Source organism: Lichenostomus cassidix, chromosome 27 (assembly GCF_008360975.1).
Source record: "Lichenostomus cassidix isolate B80296 chromosome 27, HeHo_3.0, whole genome shotgun sequence".
In the NCBI taxonomy this organism is placed as follows: domain Eukaryota; kingdom Metazoa; phylum Chordata; class Aves; order Passeriformes; family Meliphagidae; genus Lichenostomus; species Lichenostomus cassidix.
The window spans coordinates 3053450-3073361 of NC_139507.1; the positions used below are offsets into that span (position 1 = coordinate 3053450).

The window sequence follows — 19912 nt, forward strand, 5'->3', positions numbered from 1 at the left end:
CCAGGGCACCCCGAATCCCCGGGCAGCTCCCGCGGGTGAGCCCCGGGCCGTGCCCAGCCGGTCCCCAATTGTCCCCTGGGGTTGCCACAGACAGCGGCTGCCGAAGCCCCCGAAGAATTTGCCTCGTCTCTCCCCTTCTCACGGCGCTCGGCTGCTCCTCGGGAGGTGCCCGGGCAGGAGCTGCAGGACGGCATCTGGCAGGGCAGGGAGCAGCAGGCACGAGTCTGCACAGGTACCGGGGGCGGACTGAGCCGGGACCTCGCTCCGGCTGGCCCATGTCCCATCGTTGCCCGGGAGCACCGTCCTGCTCTAGCCCAGCTCCCGTGGGGCAGCTCCCCGGCTCATGGGCAGCCGCACGCTGGTGGAGGGGTACAGTGGGGTCCGGGGTCAATGGGACCGGGGGGCGATGGGAGCAGCGAGTGACGGGAGCTTCTCGCACATGTCTGAACAAGGCTCCCCCGGGGAGAGTGAATGTACGTGCAGGAGCTGGGCCAAAAGCAGACGCAGGGCTCTGGCAGTCCCGGCTGAGCTGACTCACCGGCCGGGCTCCCTCCCCGGAGCCAGCGGCAGCGCGGCACCTCCACACGGTGGGTACCTGTCCTTCTCTGGGGAGAAGAGGGTCTGAGAGCTTGGGGCTGGGGAGCTGTTCTCTGGGCAGGGTTGTCTCCGAGGTCTGGCGGTCCCATTGCCATGGGGCAGAGAACTGGGGAGGGCTGTGGGTGTGCTTTGGGGTCTGCATGTTGCCTCGTGCTGTCCCTGTCTGCCGGGGGGGTGCAGGGTGGCCTGGTTTGGTGCTGTGCCTGTGGCAGTGACCCTGAGCACATGCTACAAGAGAGGGCTGCAACGCCCTGGCATGAGCCTGCAGCCAGGAACGAGGGGCCTCAGCTCTCACAATGGTGGAGGTGGGAGCAGGGGTGGAAATGGGGCAGGGGGCTTGTGCAGAGGCTCCTGCCCCTCATGGCCAAGGGGCAGCAGTGCCAGCAGCGGCTGCAGCCCTAGCCAGAGCCACTGGAGGTAGCAGGAGAGCAAGGACATGTTGGATTTATGGCCGGTCTCATGATGTGTTTATGGCTGGGATGGGGCAGCCGCAGATGCTGCCCAGCCCTGCCCTGCGCTGCACGGCAAGTCCCTGCTCTGCATCCTGGTACCGACAGGGTGGAGGTTCACAGACGGACTTTGCCCTTCGAGGTGGAGCTCCCCAGAGCTTTCCTGGCACCACTGCCGTGTCTGCCCACTGCCGGGCAGCTCGACAGCTCCTTCCCTGTTCGCCCCACAGACAGGGACCCAGCAGGGACCCCGTGGGGGGGCAGGGTCCTGTCCTGTCCGGCCCTGGCGCTGCTTTGGTGCTGAGCCCCCTGCATCACGTAGCAGCCACCACAGAGCAGGTACGCCGACCCCTTGCCTCTGCCAAACCTGCCCCATATTCAGGGGTGGGGCTGAGCTGCAGTCTGTTCCCACAGCCCCCCGTCCCAGCGGCAGGGAGCAGGGACACTGGCTGGGCCGTCCAGCTCCCGAGCTGGCAGACGTTGCCTCTAGGAAGGTGTTTGTCCTACGGCAGGATGCTGGGGGATATGGGGGTTCAGGATGTGTCCCTGGTCCCTAGAGCATCACCCAAATAGCTCCTTTCCCCCAGGCAGGGGCCGGAGAAGGGACTCTGCTGCCCGCCAGTGCCGCTCCAGGGAGCCAGGGCGGACGGTGCCTCTCCCCATGGCAGCCAGGCCCCCACATAACACCGGCCAAACTGGACACCCCGGTCCCACGAGAGACCCTCCCCAGCCAGAGCCCACCCACCTGCCACCTCCAGCCCAGTCCGGCCTCACCTGTCACTGCCTGTCCCCAGGCCAACCCAGCATCCCACGGGTCAGACAAGGACACACGCCGCGATGCCGCGACCATCACAGGTGGGTAGAGCTGGGGGTGCCAGTGGGGTGAGGGGCGTGAGGAGCTGTGTCTGCTTCGGGCTGTTTCTTCATCCTGTCCCCATTCTGTGGCCAGAGATGAACCACTGTCCTGGCATCCTTCGCCCCACGCTGCATCCCACGCCCGCTGTCCTCAGCGCCGCTCGGCCGGGCAGAGCGTGGCCAGGAGATGGCAGCAGGACTCTGCCCGCAGACAGCGGGGCGATGAGGGGGCAGCAGGGCAGAGCTGGGGCAAGGGTCCCTGAGTGCCACCGTGTGGAGGACCCCCCAATGCCCACACGAGAGGCTCTGGGGACAGACCCAGCTGGTGGCACCAGTCCCAAACCCCGAGGGGACAGAGTGGGCTGAGGGGAGCAGGAGGTGCTCACCTGCCACAGCCCCCTGTGCAGCCCACTCCCTCCATATGCCCCCCACCCCGGGCTGACACCATGTCCCTCTGTCCCAGAGCTGTGCAGCGAGGATGTCCCCGAGGTGGAGCTCATCAGCCTGCTGGGCGAGCAGCTGCCCCGCTACACGCTGCGGGCTGACACTGTCTTTGGCTACGACCACGGCGACTGGCTGCGAGCCCCCCCCGGCCCCCTGCAGCCGGTAGCCCCCCTCACCCTCCAGCAGATAGAGGAGACCCTGCAGTATTTCCGTGAGTGCCCGTGGGTGGCGAGGGTGGCAGGGTTGGTGAGGGTGGTGGGCACAGGCCGCAGTGTCTGCACAGGGCTACGATGGAGAGGACAGCCTGGGAGCTAATCGCTGCTAATGGGATTGACGGGCTGGACTTCCTCACCCAGAACATCCCGGGCTAATTCTGGGAGCAGCTTCTGCTGAGCCAAGCCGGAAGCTGGGAGAGAGCCCCCATCATTTCCTGGGACCCCCTGCACGTCCCTGCTCCCCTGCACTGTGCCGTGGCTCACAGCGGTGGGACGCTGGTGGGACTGGCAGGTTTGCCAGTGAATAGTGAATCCCAGCACTGCTGCTCACCCCAGCACAACAGTCTGGAGTGGGGCTCAGGGTCCCTGCTGCCAGTGAAGTCCCCAGAGCTGTGAGGATCACAGGGGAAGACCCCTGCAGCCCCCATGGCTGGGCAGGGGCGATGCCCATGGCACTGTGACGTGGCCCATCCTCTGCATGAGGTCAGGGTTCAGCGTGGGGCACAGACGGATTATCTCTGCTTTGTTTCTGCCTCTGCCCTGAGTGTCAGGGACAGAATTAGAGCAAGGAGCTAGGAGATGGATGTGGGGCAGTGGGAGACAGATGGGGCTGAGGCGTCCACCCACCTGCTCACGCCAGGCTGGGCTGGGGGTGAATCCTCACCATGCCTTGCCTATCTGGCTGCTCCCCTCTCTGTTCAGCAGGTGGTGTGGTGCACCCCTCACCATTAGCACTGGCCTCTGCAGTGACACTACAAGGGATTGAGCCCCAAACCCCATCTCTGTGCCATAGGGCAGGGAGCACCCAGCACCACAGAAGCCCGGCACCCCATGCCTGGTCCATGGGACCAGTGGTTCTCAGTCCCAGACTCCTGCAGGGCACAGACACCAGTGCCACTGGCATGTGCTGGTGCAGAGCCCAGCCCAGTGCCACTGGCATGTGCTGGACCCATGGCGTCATTCCTTTACCCAAACCTTTAAGCTGCCATCAGAAATAGCCCCCTGTAATCTGCTTGCGCAGGCATAGGGAACCTGCCCAGAGGAGCAAATCCTGGGCCAGGGGATTAGGAAGCAGCAGCTCCTGCCTGTCCGTGTTGAGACGCGTGCTTGAGTCCTTGGGGTCCTTGGGGGTGGGTGCCTGGTTGGTGGTGCTGGCTGTCCCCCAGACCTTTTCAGAGGAAACACCAGTGCCAGGAGGAGGGAGAGGCTGGGACTGAGGGCACCTGCTCCAGTCCCCACTCTGGAGGGGGCTGGTGGTTATTGCAGGATGTGGTCAGGATCCCAATGGGTAGGAGTCGAGCAGGCAAAGGTGTGTGATGGTGAGAGGCAGCTTCAGCTGCATCCATTCACTGATTGTTTGGGTGACAACAAGGAAGGGCATTGGAGCAGGTGATGAGGACAGAGCATGCTGGCATTTCCAGCATCACACCCACACGGCTTGTGCTACGTGCCTGCCAGCTCCTCCATAATTCAGCACACCATGATTTATTCAGTTTTCCCACTTCTGTGCTGCTCCTGCACCAGTGTGGTTGTGGGGAACTGAGGGTGCCAGTCAGGGAGTGTGCAGCATCCTGGGTGGGGCACAGAGGGGACCAGGCTTGTGCCAGCCTATGCTCAGAGTCAGGGGTGGTGGATGGGGAGGTTGGAGTGGGATGGAAAAGCCCTTTCCCTGTTCAGTGCTGGCAGGTCCCAGCACTGCATTGGGCACTGCATGTGCAGGGTTTGTGGCGTAGGTGATGATGGGGGGACCAGGCCTAGGGTGGCACAGCAGGGCTGGTCAGAAAAGCATGCCCTGACCCTCACGGGGACCCCAGCGCTGCACAGTCACGACTTTGTAGGCATGAAGGGCCCAAACCTGTCCCCATCCTTCCCAGGGGGCAGAAGCGGCTGGCTGTGCATGAGCCATACATCAACCCTGCAGAGCTGCTGCTCGGGCCCCCCCCCAGTGTCCCCTCAGCACTCATCACCACCCATGGGGGCCCACATGCCCAGACTCCCTGTGTCTATGGGTTGGGACCAGAGGTGGGACACAGAATCCGCGGCTGAGCACGATCGTCCCGGTGGGTGCCCCAGCAAGGAGCCCGGTCCTAGGGTGCCTGATGGGGACCGAGTCCCCGAGGCGGCCCGAGAAAGCGGGGGCAATGGGCACTGCCGGGCAGCCTGTGGCAGCCCCCGACCCCCGCATCGCCCCCGCCCCGCTCCCGCCCGGCCCCGCCCCAGTCCCCGCTCCAGCCCCGGCCCCGCCGCCGGGGGATGCGCCGGGCAGGTGCGCGAGGATCGAGCGACCCTATAAATAGGGGCGGGAGGGACCGCAGCGGCTCCGCTCGGCGTGGCGGGGCTGGGCACGGCAGGGTGGGCACAGCGGGCTGGGCGGCTGCGGTGGGCTCGGCGCGATGGAGATCTGGAGCAGCCCCGCCGCCTACGACGAGTTGAACGGGAACGCGGAACGCGGCGGAGGCGCGGATCCCATCGCCCGGGAGCTGGAGGAAGGTGAGGGCGGCCCGGGCGGTCCCGCACCGGGGATAGGGATGCGGCTGCGGCAGGGCTGGGCTCCCTCCGGGGCTGGTTCGGAGCGGCGGAGGCCGAAGTCTCCCCGGGGCCAGGGCTGGCTCGGAGCGGTCAGGGCCGGGGTCTCCCCTTTGGAGGTGCCGTCTGCTCTCCGCCTGTGCGTTTCCCCCGTCCCTCTCGCCGCTCTCTGGCCCAGGGTTGCCGCCTCCCGGTCCCTTGGGGATGCCCAGGGTCACCCCGACCCCAAGGAGACCTGTCCCCCCGCCGCGAGTGGCGGGGAGAGGGCGGACGGACGAGGAGAGGGGCCCCGCCAGGTCTGCGTGTGCCCGTGGGGAAGGGAGTCCCTCCTCCCCTGGGAATGGGAGTTCTCCCCTCCCGCATCCGCAGGATCGAGCCCGCAGATGGGTGTTTGTTTACATGTTTGCCAGCGCTGCAGCCCCCATCTCCCAGGGCCAGCCGCTCGCTCCAACCGTAGCGATGCTCATGCTCTAATTATTTCCAATTAATGGCTCAGGGCCTGACGAGGTGCAGTTGGGGACCCCCGCGGGGAGCGGGTCCTGTCGGGGTGCAGAGAGGGGGGTGTACTGGGGTTGGGGTTGGCTCTTCTTCCCACGGACGTGTTTGGGGTACGTGTTTGGGGTACGTGCCCGCTGGGGCGTGGGGCAGCACCCGGGGCAGTGAGGGCTGGACGGGACCGGGGTGGCGAGTGGGGGCATTGCCATGACAACACACTCACCATTACACAACTCCAGCTGGGGTGGCCTAATGGGATTTGTGTGGCTGAGCTTCCCCGTTAACCCACTTCATCTGCGCGGCTGGGGGTGGCTGCGACTGGGGACGAGGGTGGGGGGCCTGAGTGTAGCCAGCGCTGTTCTGCCAGAGGAAACTGAGGCAGACGCACACGCTCGGGGCAGCAGAGCATCAGAAAGAGCATGGGGAGTGCTGTGTGCTGTGGGCAGGTGCGGGGTACAGGCAGGTCCCGGGCTGTAAGCAGGGTCTGGGATGCGGGCAGGGCTCGGGGCTTTGCGCCTGCTCCCGGCTCTCTCCCACCGCACGGCTCCAGCGCCGCCGTCTGGGTGCGTGCCCGGCGCTGCCTGGCAGCTCCTGCGGGCGCAGTTGGCAGCATCCGTACCCGGGGGACCGACGTCTCCATCCTTGCACCTCCTTTCCCTGCCAGAGACTCAGAGGGCAGTGGGAGAGGCAGAGCTGTAGCTGGGGCCCGGCCTGGCGCGGCGGTGTTGGCGTGGTGGGCAGCTGCCTGTTCCCACAGCGTCCTGCGCGCAGCTGCCTCTGCCTCTGTTGCTGTGTGGATTGTTGTGTTGTGCAGCTAGAGGGGCATCGAGTGGGTGCAGAGTGCAGCATCCCCTCCCCCAGAGAGAAACTAGGGCAGGAGGGGATCTGGGGGAGGGGGCTGGGGACAGATTGGAGGGGACGCTGCCTGTGAGCCCGGCTCGGCACGGTGCCACCCACAGCTATTTATACTGGAGCTACAGCCTGCTTTCTGCTGGAGATGTCACCTCCGATCCTGTCTCCGCTGCTGCCTTTCCCCTTCCCTCCTTTCTGTCTGTGTGTCCTGCAGTGGGGTTGGCACTGTGTCTGTGCTGAGGTCGTGGGGGTAGTGAGGGGGCCCAGCGAGCTGCAGGCAGGCTGGGGGTGAGGCTGAGCCCCCCGTTTGCCATGATGCTGTCACGGCTGTGGGGATACCTGCCTGCCTCTGCCTGGCACTGCAGAGAAAAGGTCCATTTTGGAGACCAGCCTGGAGCAGCTTGAGGGGACAGTGGGTCCCTGGAGCAGCCTTGAGCCCCTGGGTCAGTGCTCCTGCAGTGTCAAGGTTCACTTTCTGGCCCTCTCCCTCCCCCAGTCCTGTGCGCTGAGCGGATGGTCAGGATCACAAAGACCTATCATGATATTGATGCTGTCACCAACCTGCTGGATGAGGTATGTTGGAGTCCCCCACCTGTGTGAGGGCTGGGGTCTGATGGGACCCTGGGGACACAGGGGTAGGTGAGGACTGGGGAAGGGACAAGTCCTGGCTGAGGCACGCCTGCCCCTTGCAGAAAGAGCGGGACCTGGAGTTAGCAGCACGCATTGGGCAGTCCCTGTTGAAGCAGAACCGGAGCCTGACGGAGCGCAATGAGCTGCTGGAGGAGCAGCTGGAATTGGCCAAAGAGGAGGTAACTCTGGGCACAGTTCTGGGCCTTGGCCCCCTGTGTGTCCCCCTGGGGGCAGCTGTGGTCCCCTCAGCCACGTCCTGAAGCACCTTGCCTCTCCAGATTGCGCAGCTGCGCCATGAGGTCTCCATGCGGGATGACCTTCTCCACTTCTACACCACCACAACAGAGGAGAGCGAGCCCACCACCACCACCACCTCCACACCGTGAGTGAGAGTCCCTGTCCTGCCACTCCCCCGGGGCAGAACGGTTCCTGTGGGTTGGGCAGAAGCCATCACCATCGCTGGGGTAGCACTGGCCACACTCCATTCCCTCCCTTGGTGGCTGTGGGTCCAACCCCACAGATCTTGGTCACCAAGATGCCTGAGAGCTGGGGGCGTGGGCAGGGCTCTGGGTGGGCAGCTCCATCCTGCCTGCACTGCAGGTGCTCAGCACCATCCCTGCTGTCCCCAGGCTGCGCCGGCACGAGTCCTCACTGTCCTTGCAGCAGTACTTCCAGTATGACGCCTTGCAGCAGAAACTCAAGTGCCTGGAGGAGGAGAACCAGAAGCTCCGTATGGAGGTGAGCAGAGCCAGCTGGTGGATGCCCCTCAGTGCCCACCTATGCCCTGCTCTTTGTGGGGGCCCCAAGCTCCCCCTCGGGGGGATGAAAGGTCCTGCCTGTCGTGCTCAGCCCCTCCAACCCTCCTCCCCAGGCCAACAACATCACCACTGAGACCTGTCAGTACGAGGACCAGGAGCAGCAGCTGATGATTGACTGCGTGGAGCAGTTTTGTATGTAGGGCTGGGGGGTCTGCAGGCACTGCCCAGCAGGCACTGTCCAGCTGCGTGGGCTGGGGCTGGGGACCGTGCCCCGGTGGTGACAGACCCCGGCCCTCCCCCAGCCGAAGCGAGCCAGCAGGTCGTTCACCTGTCGGAGGAGCTGGCGCACAAGGCGGAGGTAGAGGCGCGGCAGCAGGAGGAGATCACCCAGCTCCTGGCGCAGATCGCGGACCTGCAGCAGAAGTGTCGCTCGGTGAGGTGCCCTTGCCCGTGCCGGGGGGAGGGGAGTGCGGGCACAGCTCCCTGACCTGGCCGCTCCTGCCCGCAGTACGAGTCCGAGGTGGAGGAGCTCCAGCAGCACCTGGCCGCGGAGAAGGAGGTGCAGCAGCAGCTCCGGATGGAGGTGAGCCCGGGGGAAGCCGTGGGTGCCCGGCCTGGTGAGGGGTCCTGCCCCGCTGCCCCCCGGGCCGTGCTCGAGCTCTGCCAGTGTCCCCGCAGCGGCGGGATCTGCAGGAGAAGTACGCGGAGTGTGGCGGGATGCTGCAGGAAGCCCAGGAGGAGGTGAAGAGCCTGCGGAGCCGCAGCATGCCCAACAGCACCGTCAGCCGCTACAGCGCGGCCAGTCTCCTGCCCGTGGTGAGAGCGGGGGGCCGGGCGGGGCAGGGTGGGGGTCCCTGCTCTCCCTTCTACTGACACTGCGTGCCCCCATCCCCAGGACTCTCTGGCGGCTGAGATCAAGGGGATGATGAGGAAGAGGACAGACAGCTCCTCCTCGGACTACAAGTGAGTGCTGTCACCGGTGGCTCGTGCTGTGCCATGGGATGGGGTCCGGCTCACCCCCACCTGCTTCCTGCCCGCAGGAGCTACCAGCGCGTCTTCGAGACGGTGAAGGCGGTGAACCAGGCAGCCAAATCCAAGTCTTGCTCTGAGTCTCCCCACCACGTTCCAGGCTCCAAGCAGCTGTCGGCTGCCCACTCTGGGGGGGCCAGCACCCCCCACACCAGCTGCTTCGGCTCGGAGGACACCCGGTGAGTGCCAGGGTAGGGGGGAAATGGGGTCGGGTGGGACAGCGGCTGCTCCTGCACGGGAGCTGGGATGCTGGTGAGCTGCCGGTCACACCCGGGCAGAAAACAGTCTGGGGCAGGCAGGGCAGAGTCTGGCTGGGGTCTAGCACAGCCCGAAGTGCAGTGTGCCGGCCGGGGCACCCTAATACTGTGCCCACCAGCAGGGCCGAGGGGCCCAGCGAGGACTCCTGGGCAGCCCCGGGCCGGCAGGACCTGGAGGCGGCGGTGCAGCGGCTGTCGGTGCGGCAGCAGAGCCACGTCTCCGAGGAGCGCTCCTTCTTCGAGGCCGAGCGGGAACGCAAGCTGTGGCGGCTGAGGGATGGGGCGAATTCCAGTGGCTTCCTCACCCCCGAGGGCAGCGTCGTCTCCACTGGAACCAACTACTCGGGGGGCTCGGAGCTCACCGCTGCCTCCAGCTTCTCCCTCGGCTCCCTCAGCTACCTGCCCGACAAACTGCAGATTGTGAAGCCTCTGGAAGGTGAGAGGCAGAGGGGGTGCAGAGCTGCAGGTGCTCTGAGGGTCCAACACCTCCACCTGAGTTGCCCCTGGCTGTGTCCCCCCAGGCTCTGTGACTCTCCACCACTGGCAGCAGCTGGCACAGCCCAACCTGGGCGGGATCCTGGTGCCCCGTCCCGGGGTGCTCACCAAAGACTTCAGGCAGCTGGACATCGACCTGGAGGAGGTGTACAGCCTCAATGACCTGGAGGAGGATGATGTGGATGCCAGCTCCTTCAAGCTGCTCCCTACCTCGACACCCGCCAAAGCCAAGGAGCGCCCCAGGGGTGAGCACGGGGTGAGGGGACGGAGGGGACGAAGCCCTCGGGATGCCTCTGTCCTCCTGTCTAGACGGCCCCTTGCCCCGCCCCGTGCTCTCCCCTCTTGCAGCAGCCTGTCCCGGCCACCCCGCTGTCCCCGCCACCCCGCTGTCCCCACGGCGATGCTCTGCCTGCAGCTGCACAAGGGCTGTTCTCGGGCAGCTGCCCCGGCGGGATGAGCCCTTGCCATCACCCTGGCCAGCCCCTGCTGCCCCCCGGCTGCCTGGAAGGAGCAGGTCTGGGACCGATGGCGTCTCCTGGTCCCACCTGTGCTTGCTGTCTCCTCTGAGCAGGGACCAGAGCACAGTTGCTGCTGGAGCTGTGCACTGGGCATGGAGCTTCCAGCCCAGCTTTGGCTGTCCCACCTGCTCTCCACCATGCCTTCCAACTGTGTGCTGCCCCCCCTCCCCATTGACCCCTTGTCTCCTGTCCCTTCCAGTGTTCCTCTCTGTTAACAACCTCCCCCAGACCCCGTCTACCTTCACCATCACCACCTGCCACATCCTCCACCCCACCACTGCGATCACCACGGTGACATCCAGGTAAGGCGTGTGGCCCCCGCCGCCTGCGCTGCCTGCATCAGCCCCGCTGTGCCCCCCGAGCTCTCTCCTCACCCCTTGCCTGGTTCCCTGCAGCTCAAGGAATTGGCAGGCCAGGAGCTGCATGCAGTCCCTGCTGCTCTGAGAGATGCCAGCACTAGAAATATCCCCAAATCTGGCTGCTGGGGTGTCTGTGTGCCCGGGGCTGGCACCCTGCTGGGAACTGGGACAGCCCTGCTCTTCTGCACTGCAGCACCCTGATGGATGGAGAGATTTCCTCGGGTGGGCTCACCCAGGGCATGGAGCAGTGAGGGTTCCTGGCACTCTGGGGAATGGACACAGCTTTCCTCCCTCCCTCCACACTTGGGCAGCAGCCAGGACGTTTTCCCAGCCAGGCGCTGGGCTGTCCCTTCCCTAATGAGCACTGGTGATTAGCCCTAATGAGCCCCCATCGAGGCTCGTCGGGGGTTGGTGTGAGCTGGAGTTCACTAGTAGACAAAACCCTGGCGTCTGGAAATTGCTTGTGGAGCAGTGATTGTGTTCCAAACCCTCCTGGCTGCTGAGGAGCATCCCTCGGGCACTCCTCTGGGACCTTTGGGGGCTTGAGCAGTTTGCAGCACGGGAGTCTCCTACAGGTGAAGGAGGAAAGGGAGTCCTGCTCTGCCCACAGCCCTGCCTGGCACCTTCAGCAGTGCTCCCCAGGACTGGGCTCCCCCAACTGATCCCCACATCTGCTCTCTCTTCCCTTCCAGTCTGTATCATGCCGTCGTGCCTTCTTGTGGGCCCTTTGAGGGGCTGAGGCTCAGCAGCCCCTCACCAGAACAGACTCCCCCCACACTGGCACTTGGCCCTGGACCCCCGAGCACCTCCATGGGACTCTTCAGGCTGTTGCTGGGGCGAGATTCCTACTTGGCACCAGGGACTGGACCACGGTGGGCCCCCTCACTCCACTCCCAGGACCCCCAGCACTCTGAGCCCCAGCCCTCCCCTGTGTCCAGGGGTCAGGATGGACCCCCACCCAGGAGCAGCATCTTCAGCTGGAACCTGGTGGAGAAGCTGCAGCGCCTGGGGCTGGACAAGGTGGTGGCCAGAGGTGAGATGTCCTACACCCAGGCAGGGCCCAGAGGGGCCCAGGGCACCCAGAAGTGATGCTGTTGCAGAGCCCCCAGGCTCAGGACGAGACACATCCTCTTCCTCACCCGTGCATGGGGACATGGAGACAGGACAAGCTTCAGCCTCAGCTCCTGGTGCTGCCCCAGGTCCATCACTGCTTCCAGCACCAGGGTGGGTGGCTTTGCCCTGGCTGCAAGGACAGAACCTGGCACTGCTCCCCATGTGCAGGGGATACTGGCTGACCCTGTCCCTGCTGGGGGGATTTGGACACTTCACAGGAGCCAGTTTCTGGCAATAAAAACTGTTCCTGCTTCTGCTGAGCCTGTCTGCGGAGCGAGAGGCAGCTTGGCCCTTTGGGGCTGTCCAGCTGCTGCAGCAAAGGATGATGCTCAGCCTGGGCTCAGGTGGGTCCTGGGGCAACCTGCCAGGGCCAGGGGGACACCCCTGCACCCCGGGCTGGGCCCTTGGCCAGCACCTGGACTGGACTGGCTTTTAAAGGGAATGGTGGTTTAACTCTTTCCTGCCCACTGAGTAGCAATAGTAGCAGCACCCACAGCTTGGGATGTTTCTGGGGGCGCAGATGTTGCTCCCCCTGGCTGTGTCCCTCCCTCCAGGCTGTGCTCCTTTCCCTGGCAAATAAATGTGAATTCACAGAGCAGCTCCTGTGTGCTGTGTCTGCTGCCATGTTCTGCAATTGCTGCCATGAACAGTTCAGTCTCTTCCCTGCAGGTCCCTCTGGGGTTGGGGGCAAATCCCCTCTGCCTACCCTCCCAAGGTCTCCCCAGCACAGCCAGCAGTGCAGAGGCCATAGTGCCAGAGTTTTATTGTGGCAAAGGACAAAGGAGTGTGTGGGTGCTCTGCCTGGCCAGTCCAGCCCAGCAGCTACGCAGCACCAGCCTCGTTCTCAGCACTGCGGCGGCCAAAGTCCATCCAGTCAGGGTAGTAGTGGTCGTGCAAAGCCTCCATCCCCTCGTCCTGCACAAAGGCCTTGTGCTTGTTCAGCTCTGCCAGGGCAAGGGCAGCAGTTAGAGCTGGGACAGGGGCCTGGCTGTGCCCCCCGAGGGCTGCCCACCCTGAGCTCCCCGTACCTGTGAGGATGTGGGGCAGGAACTGGGACAGGAGGTGCTGCTGCTCCTGGGACAGCTCCTGGGGCCACTCCCGCCGGGCCAGGCTTTGGGAGTGCTGGTGGGTGTCCCCCATGGCACCTGGTGCTGCTGGCCGGCACAGGCAGGCGGTCACTGCGATGGTGAGGATGAGACTGAGGCACAATGTCACCTTCATGGCTGCAGAGAGATTGAACAGCGGTAGGGAAGTGGGGGGCTGTGGTCCCCGAACTGGGACATGCTCAGACTGGGGTGAGGGGTGGCCGGGGGGAACAGACAGTTCACAGTCCCCTCTGTCCCTTCCTTTGCCCCCTCCATCCCTTCCATCTTCTCTCCAAATCTCCATCCCTCTCTCCTGGCTGGTCCCCAGTTCTCCTAGAATCAGAGTCAAGGCAGAGGGCTCCATAAGGATCGAGTCCCACTCCTTGCTCCTTGCTGAGAACATGGCTGAGAACATCATCCAGCTCCTTGAACTCCAACAGCTGAGGAGCACGGTGTCACCTCCAGGGCACAGCCAGGCTCCAGGTCCCCTCCTGTCCCTCCCAGGGGGTCTCCAAGTTGCTCTGTCCCTCCCATCTACGCCTCAAGTTTTCTCCATCCCTCTCTCCCCACTGGTCCCCAGGTCACCTCTGAGCAGTGCCAGAGCCCCGTGGGACTCACCTGCAGGTTCTGGGGCTCAGCAGGGTGTCCTGGTGCGTGTCCTGGCGGGATGTCCCAGTGGGGTGTCCCGGTGGGTGTCTCAGTGGGTATCTCTCTCCAGAGTGGCCCCGGCTCAGTCCTACTTTTAACGGTGCTGCCAGGGCTGCCACACCCCAGGGCGGCTCCACTCCACACCCACCCACCGCCGGGGGGGCCCTGGGGCATCTGTGTGTGCTCACAGACACACAGAAACAGACACAGACAGACAGACACAGAGCGTGGCAGAGTCATTTCCATATATACACATATATAGGTGCACACGTGTCCATATACATACCTAACTAGACATGCACACAGGCATGTTCATGGCTGGCTGGTGGTGTGTGTATATATATACACATATATAAATAATACAGTATAATAGATAACATTCTATACAGTATAAAATATAGATAATATGGAATGTATACACATCTAATAGATAACATAGCTTATACACCTACGTAAACACATCCAGGTATCCGTATGTACACACGGGAACAGATACATAGCTATAGGCATGGACACACATGTGCATGTGTGTGTTTATATGGATGATGACTCCATGGGGTAGTTGTATGTCATGGAGTGATGGAGGGTATGTATGCAGTGAGATGGATGCATAAGGCATACAATGACAGATCTCTATACATCTCTATATATCTCTATAAATCTCTTTATGTATCTCTATATATCTACACCTATATATATATATACACATATGTGCCTGTGTATGTATGTATAGAAACACAGATATATGTATACATAGATATGAATGCTTACATATATATACATATGTCTATATACATATGTCTATGTATATCTGTATATATACACACACATAAGTATATACACACATATACATATATACATCCATACACACACACGCACACACACACACACACACACACACACACACACACACACACACACATATGCTGGACTTGATTTTTGGTGGTATTTTCCAATCTAAATGGTTCTGGGATTTATATGTATATGTATGTGTATATGTATATGTATATGTATATGTATATGTATGTCTGTAAATATAGACACACTTATATGCACATACATACATACCTATCTATGTCTACAAATATATATGCACGTATGTGTATGTGTATACACAAGTGCCCATATGCATTTGTGTATACATACATGTACACTTACACATGCACATATATGTACTCACACACCCACACCCAGGTGTGTGTACACACTTACACACGTGTTGTGACAGGGGTCCCAAGGCCTCTGTGCTCCCAGCTGTTGGGGGCTGCACAGACCTGGGGGGCAGGGGGGCTGTCTGTGTGCATCTGAGGCCCCTCACCAGGACACAGGCCCTGGAACTGCCCATTCTGCAGCTCTGGATCTCTCCCTGCACCCCAAAAAGCTTTGGGGTGTCATGGAAGCAGCAAGCACCACTCACTGTCACAGCCCCCTAAGATCCTTGTCTGCCACCATCAGCCCCTCCTTCGATATCGACAGTTCCTTCTGCCCATATTGACCCCCATCAGTGTATTTGTGGAGACCATTTGTCTCCCTCCTTCAGTAAATCCCGTGAATGACAACCTGGGCTGGGGCACGTCACTGTCCTGTGTCCCCCCTGGGTTCCCAACGAGCCGTGTCAGTGCTCCTCAAACACCCCTGAAACAAATGGGTTTTGGATAGCCGGAAAGCAGCAGCGCTCAGCACCCCGCGGTCATTGATCGCTCGCTCCTCCGAGCGTGCTGCACAAGGAACAAACAAATTGTTTTCCAATTTCTGGCTTTTAATGGCTCAATCTGGACCAAATGAGGCGTCAGGGTGATGGGGACACGGCAGCAGCTCTCTCCAGAGCCATGGGTTTGGCATCACCTTGACGTAGATTCGCCACCAGGCCAGTGGACACTGGGGCTGGGCCCTTCTCTGGGTGGACAAAGGCCGAGCTGGAGGATGGACCAAGCATCCCTTGCCCTTGCCTGGCTGGGGCTGGCTTGTCCTGACAGTGGCCAAATCTGGGAGAAATCCAGGCTGGACCTGCTCCGACACAGAGGGGCACAGGAATTTTTGGTGCAGCAGCAGCAGAGCAGAGATTGGGCTGTGTCAGGCTGTGGGCACAAACACACACCCTGGTGTGAGTGCAGGCCTTGGTGCTGCCAGCACCTGCTCTCGATGTGCAGGGCTGGTCACCTGTCTGCCATGACCTACTCCCCGAGGTACAGGCAAGGCTGGAGGTCACTTCCAGGTACAGGCAGGGCTGGAGGTCACCTGCCTCCTCAGTGCACTCACAGCTGCTTTGCATAATTGCAGCAATTTGGTTTCCAAGAGCAAAGTCTCCCGAGAAAGCGACAGAGGAACAAACCCAGTGCTCCTGAGCAGCACATGGAAGATGGGGGTCATTGTGGCAGTGGATGAACAGCAGTGACCTGCCCTGGGGGCTGCCAGGAGCACCAGCAGGTGACTAGGGTGGGAGCAGCCTGCAGGATACCCCAGCTCTGCCAGCTGCAGGACAGATGGGCCAGGGGCAATGGGGAGAGAAACCCAGGGACCTTCCGTGCACTCTTAGGTATTTCAGTACATTTCACATTGCCCTTGTGCAGGAGGCCCCCAGAACCACCAGCCCCAGAAGCAGAGCTGCCCTCAACCAGTGCATTTTACCAAGATTTCATTCTTGCTTGTTGAACTTGAGCTCTAATAAAGAGGCTGCTCAAGCCCTGCCCTGTGGCAGAACCTGACCCGGGTGCCAGAGCCTCCCCCTCCTCCCCAGAGCAGTTTTCGGGAACCAGAAGTGCTGACCCTGCCCACGGGACTTACAGGAACACGGGAGCTGGGTTCGAGGGTTACAGAGTTCTGGCAGGGAATGACTCAGCACCCACCTACTCCTTGGCCTTCTCCAGCTCCACGCAGGAGCTGCAGAGATGGCACAAACTCAGCTTCCTCTTCCTGCAGTGGGTGAGAAGGGGGGACAATCCCCAGGACCCCAAGGAGCCCCCAGAGCGGGGAATCACACCACAGCCCCCTGAGCCCCACGGTTGTGACACTGCTGGCAAGAGAAGGTGCTTTGGCTCCTGGAAGCAATGGAACCCACCACACACAGGTTTTTGAAAACCAGTTTTATTTAAATAAGAGTTTAAATACATTACAATAAAACATTAGAAATGAAACCAAAGCTGTGTTACTGCACAGGGTGCGAGGCAGCAGCACTGCCAACACAAGGCTCTGCACCTCCAGCTACAGGGATGCTCCTCAGGTTAGTCCAACATCAATCCCTTGTCACAAGTTTACCCATGGGACAGTTCCTTCATTTGCCTGGTACCTCGGGGCTCACAGGACCCAAACTGCAGCCATCCAGCCTCCAGGTCACTCTTCTGTCACTCCTTCCAAGCCAGGCTTCCCCAGATCCCTCTGCCTCCCAGGAGCCAGCACTGCCCAGAGAGATGGTGCCAGGTCCCTGTGCCATGGTGCAGGGCCTTGCACCAGGCAGGATGCAAATCCCCTCTGTCAGGATGGAAACGCAGCTGCACTGAGGAGCCATCAGGACAGGCCGAGTCCCTGGGCTTAGCTGGCAACAGCTGGAACTTTTGGCTTCAGGCTGGATGGTGCCACTGCCTGCATTACCTCTGGGAAATGAGGGACAGCCAGACGAGATAGCATGGGCTCGTGTCAGTTTATTACATCACCAATTACAACAGTCCAGACTCAACAGTGGACCCAAGATCGTTACATTACATAAACCGGCTGGTCTTAAACTTATGACAAGGGACAGGTGGGAATTTCATGGTAAGGAAATCTTCTTGCATAAAGCTCCAGTAGCCCACAGGCACTTAAAACCCGTGGACTTTCAGCTGGTCGTCTTTAGCCAGTCCAATCTGCAACACAGAAAATGCATTCACAGCATGGAGTGATGCCATCCAAACGCTGCCCACACCCAGGAACCCGTGTGCATTTAACAAACTCATGTTTATTTTGGTGAGCAGCAGGCCCACGGCGCCCTACCTCCACGAGGAACTGGCAGATGTTCTTGCGCTGGTCACCCTGCAACTGAATCACTTCTCCATACTCGGGGTGCTCAATTACAGTACCATTGCAGGCAAATTTCTGCAGCAAAGACACAAAAACCTCTTTAGCATCATTGAAACATTCCTGCCGGGCGTGGCTGCTGCCGCCCCTAGCCCCGAAGCCCCACCTTCTTGAAGGCCTTCACCAGTTTCTTTTTATCGTAGTCATCCGCGATGCCCTGGACTGTGGTGAGGGTCTTCCTGCCGTTGCGCTGCTGGATCCTTATATGGATGTAGTCCTCAGTGCCGGCCGGGAGCAGGTCATCACCCTTACTTGCATCCGCAAAGGGGTCTGCGGAGAGCGCCGTCAAGCCCCGCCCCCGCAGCCACACCATTGGCCGCCGCGCCCGCCCATCACGCGTGAGTCACGCCCCATTGGCTGTCGCGCCCGCCCGCCCCACCTCTGCCCCACCCCCAATCCCCCCTCGCGCCTGCCCGTCACGCGAGGATTCCGCCCCTGCCCTCACCCCATTGGCTGCTGCACCCGTCCGTCACGCTCAAGCTCCGCCCCCACCCCCCCGCGGCTGACGCAACAGGGCCCGGAATAGCAACTGCGCCACGGGGCGGGGCCGGGGCGGGGCCCGCGCGCTCCCCCGGCCCCACCGCACAAAGGGCCTCACCGAAGGGCTGGAGGTTCTGGATAGCGGACATACGATACGCTTCCCTTCCCTCGGCGGAGGCGGCGGCGGCGGCGACGGGGGCGGCTTTGGCGACGGGAGCGACTCTGGGCGGAGGATGCTCTCGCGGCGGCGGCTCGAGGCGCTGTCAGGGGGGCGGGACTGTCGCCGACCGCTTATATACCGCCCGCGCGTGACGTCAGCACGCACGGCCAACGAGGGTGGTGATTGGCCGCCGCGCGGGGGCGTCAGGACGCATCGGGCGAACGCGGCCGCGCCCAGCTGGCGCGGGGGGAGCGGAGCGCATGCGCGGGAGGGGGGCACGGCAGCGCGCGGGGCGGCGCGTGCGCAGTGCGGGGCCTGGGCCGGGGCCGAGACCCCCGGGACCCCCGTTACCCCCCGATCAACCCCGCCGTCCCCGAGACCCCCCGCAGCCCCAGGATCCTCCCGGAACCCCCAAAATCCCCGTGGAGCACCCACCCCTCTCCCTGAGACCCGCAAAACACCCCCATGAACCACAAAATACTCCCCGGGACCCCTCAGACGCCTCCAAATCCCCTTGGGACTCCCCTCAAAAAAGTACCATACCCCCCGGAACTCTGACGGGGACCCCAAGTTCCCTCAAGCCCTCGGAAATCTTCCTGGGACCCTCCAATCCTCCCCCAAATCCCCTTGTTAGCCCCACACAACCTCCCCGTGACCCCCCAGTCTCCCCGGGAGCCCCAAAGCCTCCAGCCCGTCCCCAGCCCTCCCAAAGTCTCCTTGGGGCCCTCGAACCCCTCCAAACCCTCTTGGGACCTCAAAGGACTCAACCCCTTTCCCGCTGGCCCCTCGCTGGCCCCACACTGCCCAGCTGTGGTGACCATCAGCCTCTGGATGGCCGCAGGAGCTGGGGGCAGCTGGATGCAGTTTGCCCGTTCCCATCCCTGCGTCTGTCACATACATCCAGCACGACAGCCCAATGCTGCCCAGGGCTGACCAGAGCCGTCCAGGGCTCCTGTGGCTACTCCAGGTGTTTCCCCAGCTGCCTGTGCGTGTGGAGAGGTCCTGGGTGCTGCCAGTCCAGCGCTTCATCTTCTGGTGTCATGCAGTGATCCCCTGCTCCAGCCCGGGGTGACACTGCTGTGCCTGGCTCAGGGTGGCCCGCCCAGCCCAGGTTTGCCTCGCTGAGCCTGGCATATCCCAATCACCACCCCACGACTGTGGTGCTCTGGGCACGGCTCTGCTGGAGCTGCAGCCTGGGAAAGCTCGGGGCTCACCTGTGGATGTGGGTTTGTCACCGGGGGTTTGTCACCGGCTGTCCCCACAGTGACACCGCACCTGCAGCGTGCAGGGAGCTGTGTGCAGACAGAGAGGAGGGTGCTGTTCCCAGGCTGCTGGCAGGGAGATGCTCAGAGGACACACAGTTCTGGAGCAGGCCTGGGGCTCTGCTGCCAAAGGGGAATGCTGAAGGTGTCACCAGAATCTGACAGGAAAGGAAGGTTTTTCTCCAAACGAGTGAAACGAGTCCCCTGGCACTTACTGCACCTCAGCTCTGTCTGTCAGGCCTCAGCAAACCTCAGCCTGTGGCGGGTGAGCTCAGGTCTTTTTGCTGTCTATTCTGAGAGCTTGCCCATCCTGCCCTGGCCTGGCTGGGTCAGGACACCCCAGTAACCCCAGTCACGGTGCTTGGGAAGGGGCAATTCCTGTCCTTTTGTAACGTGAGACAAAGGTGGTTTTGGGAGTCGGCTTAGGAGGGCAGTGAGCCCAAAGGGGCCCACACCAGGGTCAGTGGCAACTGATGATCTCAGCTTTAAACCTGCTCCTGAGTCTTAATTTGAGGGCCAGAGCCTGGCTCTCAGTGTTTGTATTGGGCTGCTAAACACGGACATTCCATGGCTTTCCCAGTGCTACTGTGGATTAAACCCCAAACTGGTGTCTCCCTGCCCTGGCTCAGCCCAGT

General features: G+C 62.0%; 3 protein-coding genes across 8 annotated transcripts; 1 reads left to right on the forward strand and 2 right to left on the reverse strand.

The window, feature by feature from the left end:
- The first annotated feature begins 945 nt into the window (after positions 1-945).
- HAP1 (huntingtin associated protein 1) lies at positions 946-12190 on the forward strand. Of its 6 annotated transcripts, none has more exons than XM_085083588.1 (17): positions 947-1385; positions 1634-1901; positions 2365-2556; positions 6930-7006; positions 7126-7242; positions 7342-7445; positions 7693-7801; positions 7935-8013; positions 8124-8254; positions 8330-8404; positions 8500-8637; positions 8717-8784; positions 8862-9029; positions 9227-9543; positions 9629-9847; positions 10320-10422; positions 11172-12190. In XM_085083588.1, the coding sequence occupies exons 1-17, from the start codon at positions 1068-1070 to the stop codon at positions 11566-11568; spliced, it is 2880 nt and encodes a 959-aa protein (XP_084939714.1). In that variant the 5' UTR covers positions 947-1067; the 3' UTR covers positions 11569-12190. The 6 variants fall into 6 exon arrangements, with proteins under 6 accessions (XP_084939717.1, XP_084939714.1, XP_084939715.1 ...); XM_085083589.1 differs by having other exon boundaries at positions 950-1385; positions 9230-9543; XM_085083591.1 differs by lacking the exon at positions 10320-10422 and having other exon boundaries at positions 946-1385; positions 11172-11365.
- A 130-nt stretch (positions 12191-12320) lies between these two features.
- LOC146426594 (gastrin/cholecystokinin-like peptide) lies at positions 12321-13953 on the reverse strand. The gene is made up of 3 exons (XM_085083668.1): positions 13296-13953; positions 12621-12815; positions 12321-12536 (listed from the first exon to the last, which is right to left on the reverse strand). Exons 2-3 carry the CDS (start codon positions 12811-12813, stop codon positions 12415-12417), a joined length of 315 nt encoding a protein of 104 aa, XP_084939794.1. The 5' UTR covers positions 12814-12815; positions 13296-13953; the 3' UTR covers positions 12321-12414.
- Positions 13954-16943: 2990 nt separating this feature from the next.
- Positions 16944-18135, reverse strand: EIF1 (eukaryotic translation initiation factor 1). The gene is made up of 4 exons (XM_085083666.1): positions 17974-18135; positions 17482-17645; positions 17292-17393; positions 16944-17164 (listed from the first exon to the last, which is right to left on the reverse strand). The coding sequence occupies exons 1-4, from the start codon at positions 18002-18004 to the stop codon at positions 17120-17122; spliced, it is 342 nt and encodes a 113-aa protein (XP_084939792.1). The 5' UTR covers positions 18005-18135; the 3' UTR covers positions 16944-17119.
- Between the last annotated feature and the right edge of the window lie 1777 nt (positions 18136-19912).

Bases quoted from the DNA above. Each gene is read 5' to 3' on its own strand.
- HAP1 (XM_085083588.1), top strand. From the start codon at position 1,068: ATGGCTGGGATGGGGCAGCCGCAGATGCTGCCCAGCCCTGCCCTGCGC. The intron at 2,557-6,929 runs GTGAGTGCCCGT...TCCCTCCCCCAG, and splicing joins GGAGACCCTGCAGTATTTCC to TCCTGTGCGCTGAGCGGATG. The intron at 9,544-9,628 runs GTGAGAGGCAGA...GTGTCCCCCCAG, and splicing joins GATTGTGAAGCCTCTGGAAG to GCTCTGTGACTCTCCACCAC.
- EIF1 (XM_085083666.1), bottom strand. From the start codon at position 18,004: ATGTCCGCTATCCAGAACCTCCAGCCCTTCG. The intron at 17,646-17,973 runs GTGAGGCCCTTT...CGCTCTCCGCAG, and splicing joins CCAGAACCTCCAGCCCTTCG to ACCCCTTTGCGGATGCAAGT. The intron at 17,394-17,481 runs GTGGGGCTTCGG...TCTTTGCTGCAG, and splicing joins TGGTGAAGGCCTTCAAGAAG to AAATTTGCCTGCAATGGTAC.
- LOC146426594 (XM_085083668.1), bottom strand. From the start codon at position 12,813: ATGAAGGTGACATTGTGCCTCAGTCTCATCCTCACCATCGCAGTGACC. The intron at 12,537-12,620 runs GTACGGGGAGCT...TTGCCCTGGCAG, and splicing joins CCTGCCCCACATCCTCACAG to AGCTGAACAAGCACAAGGCC.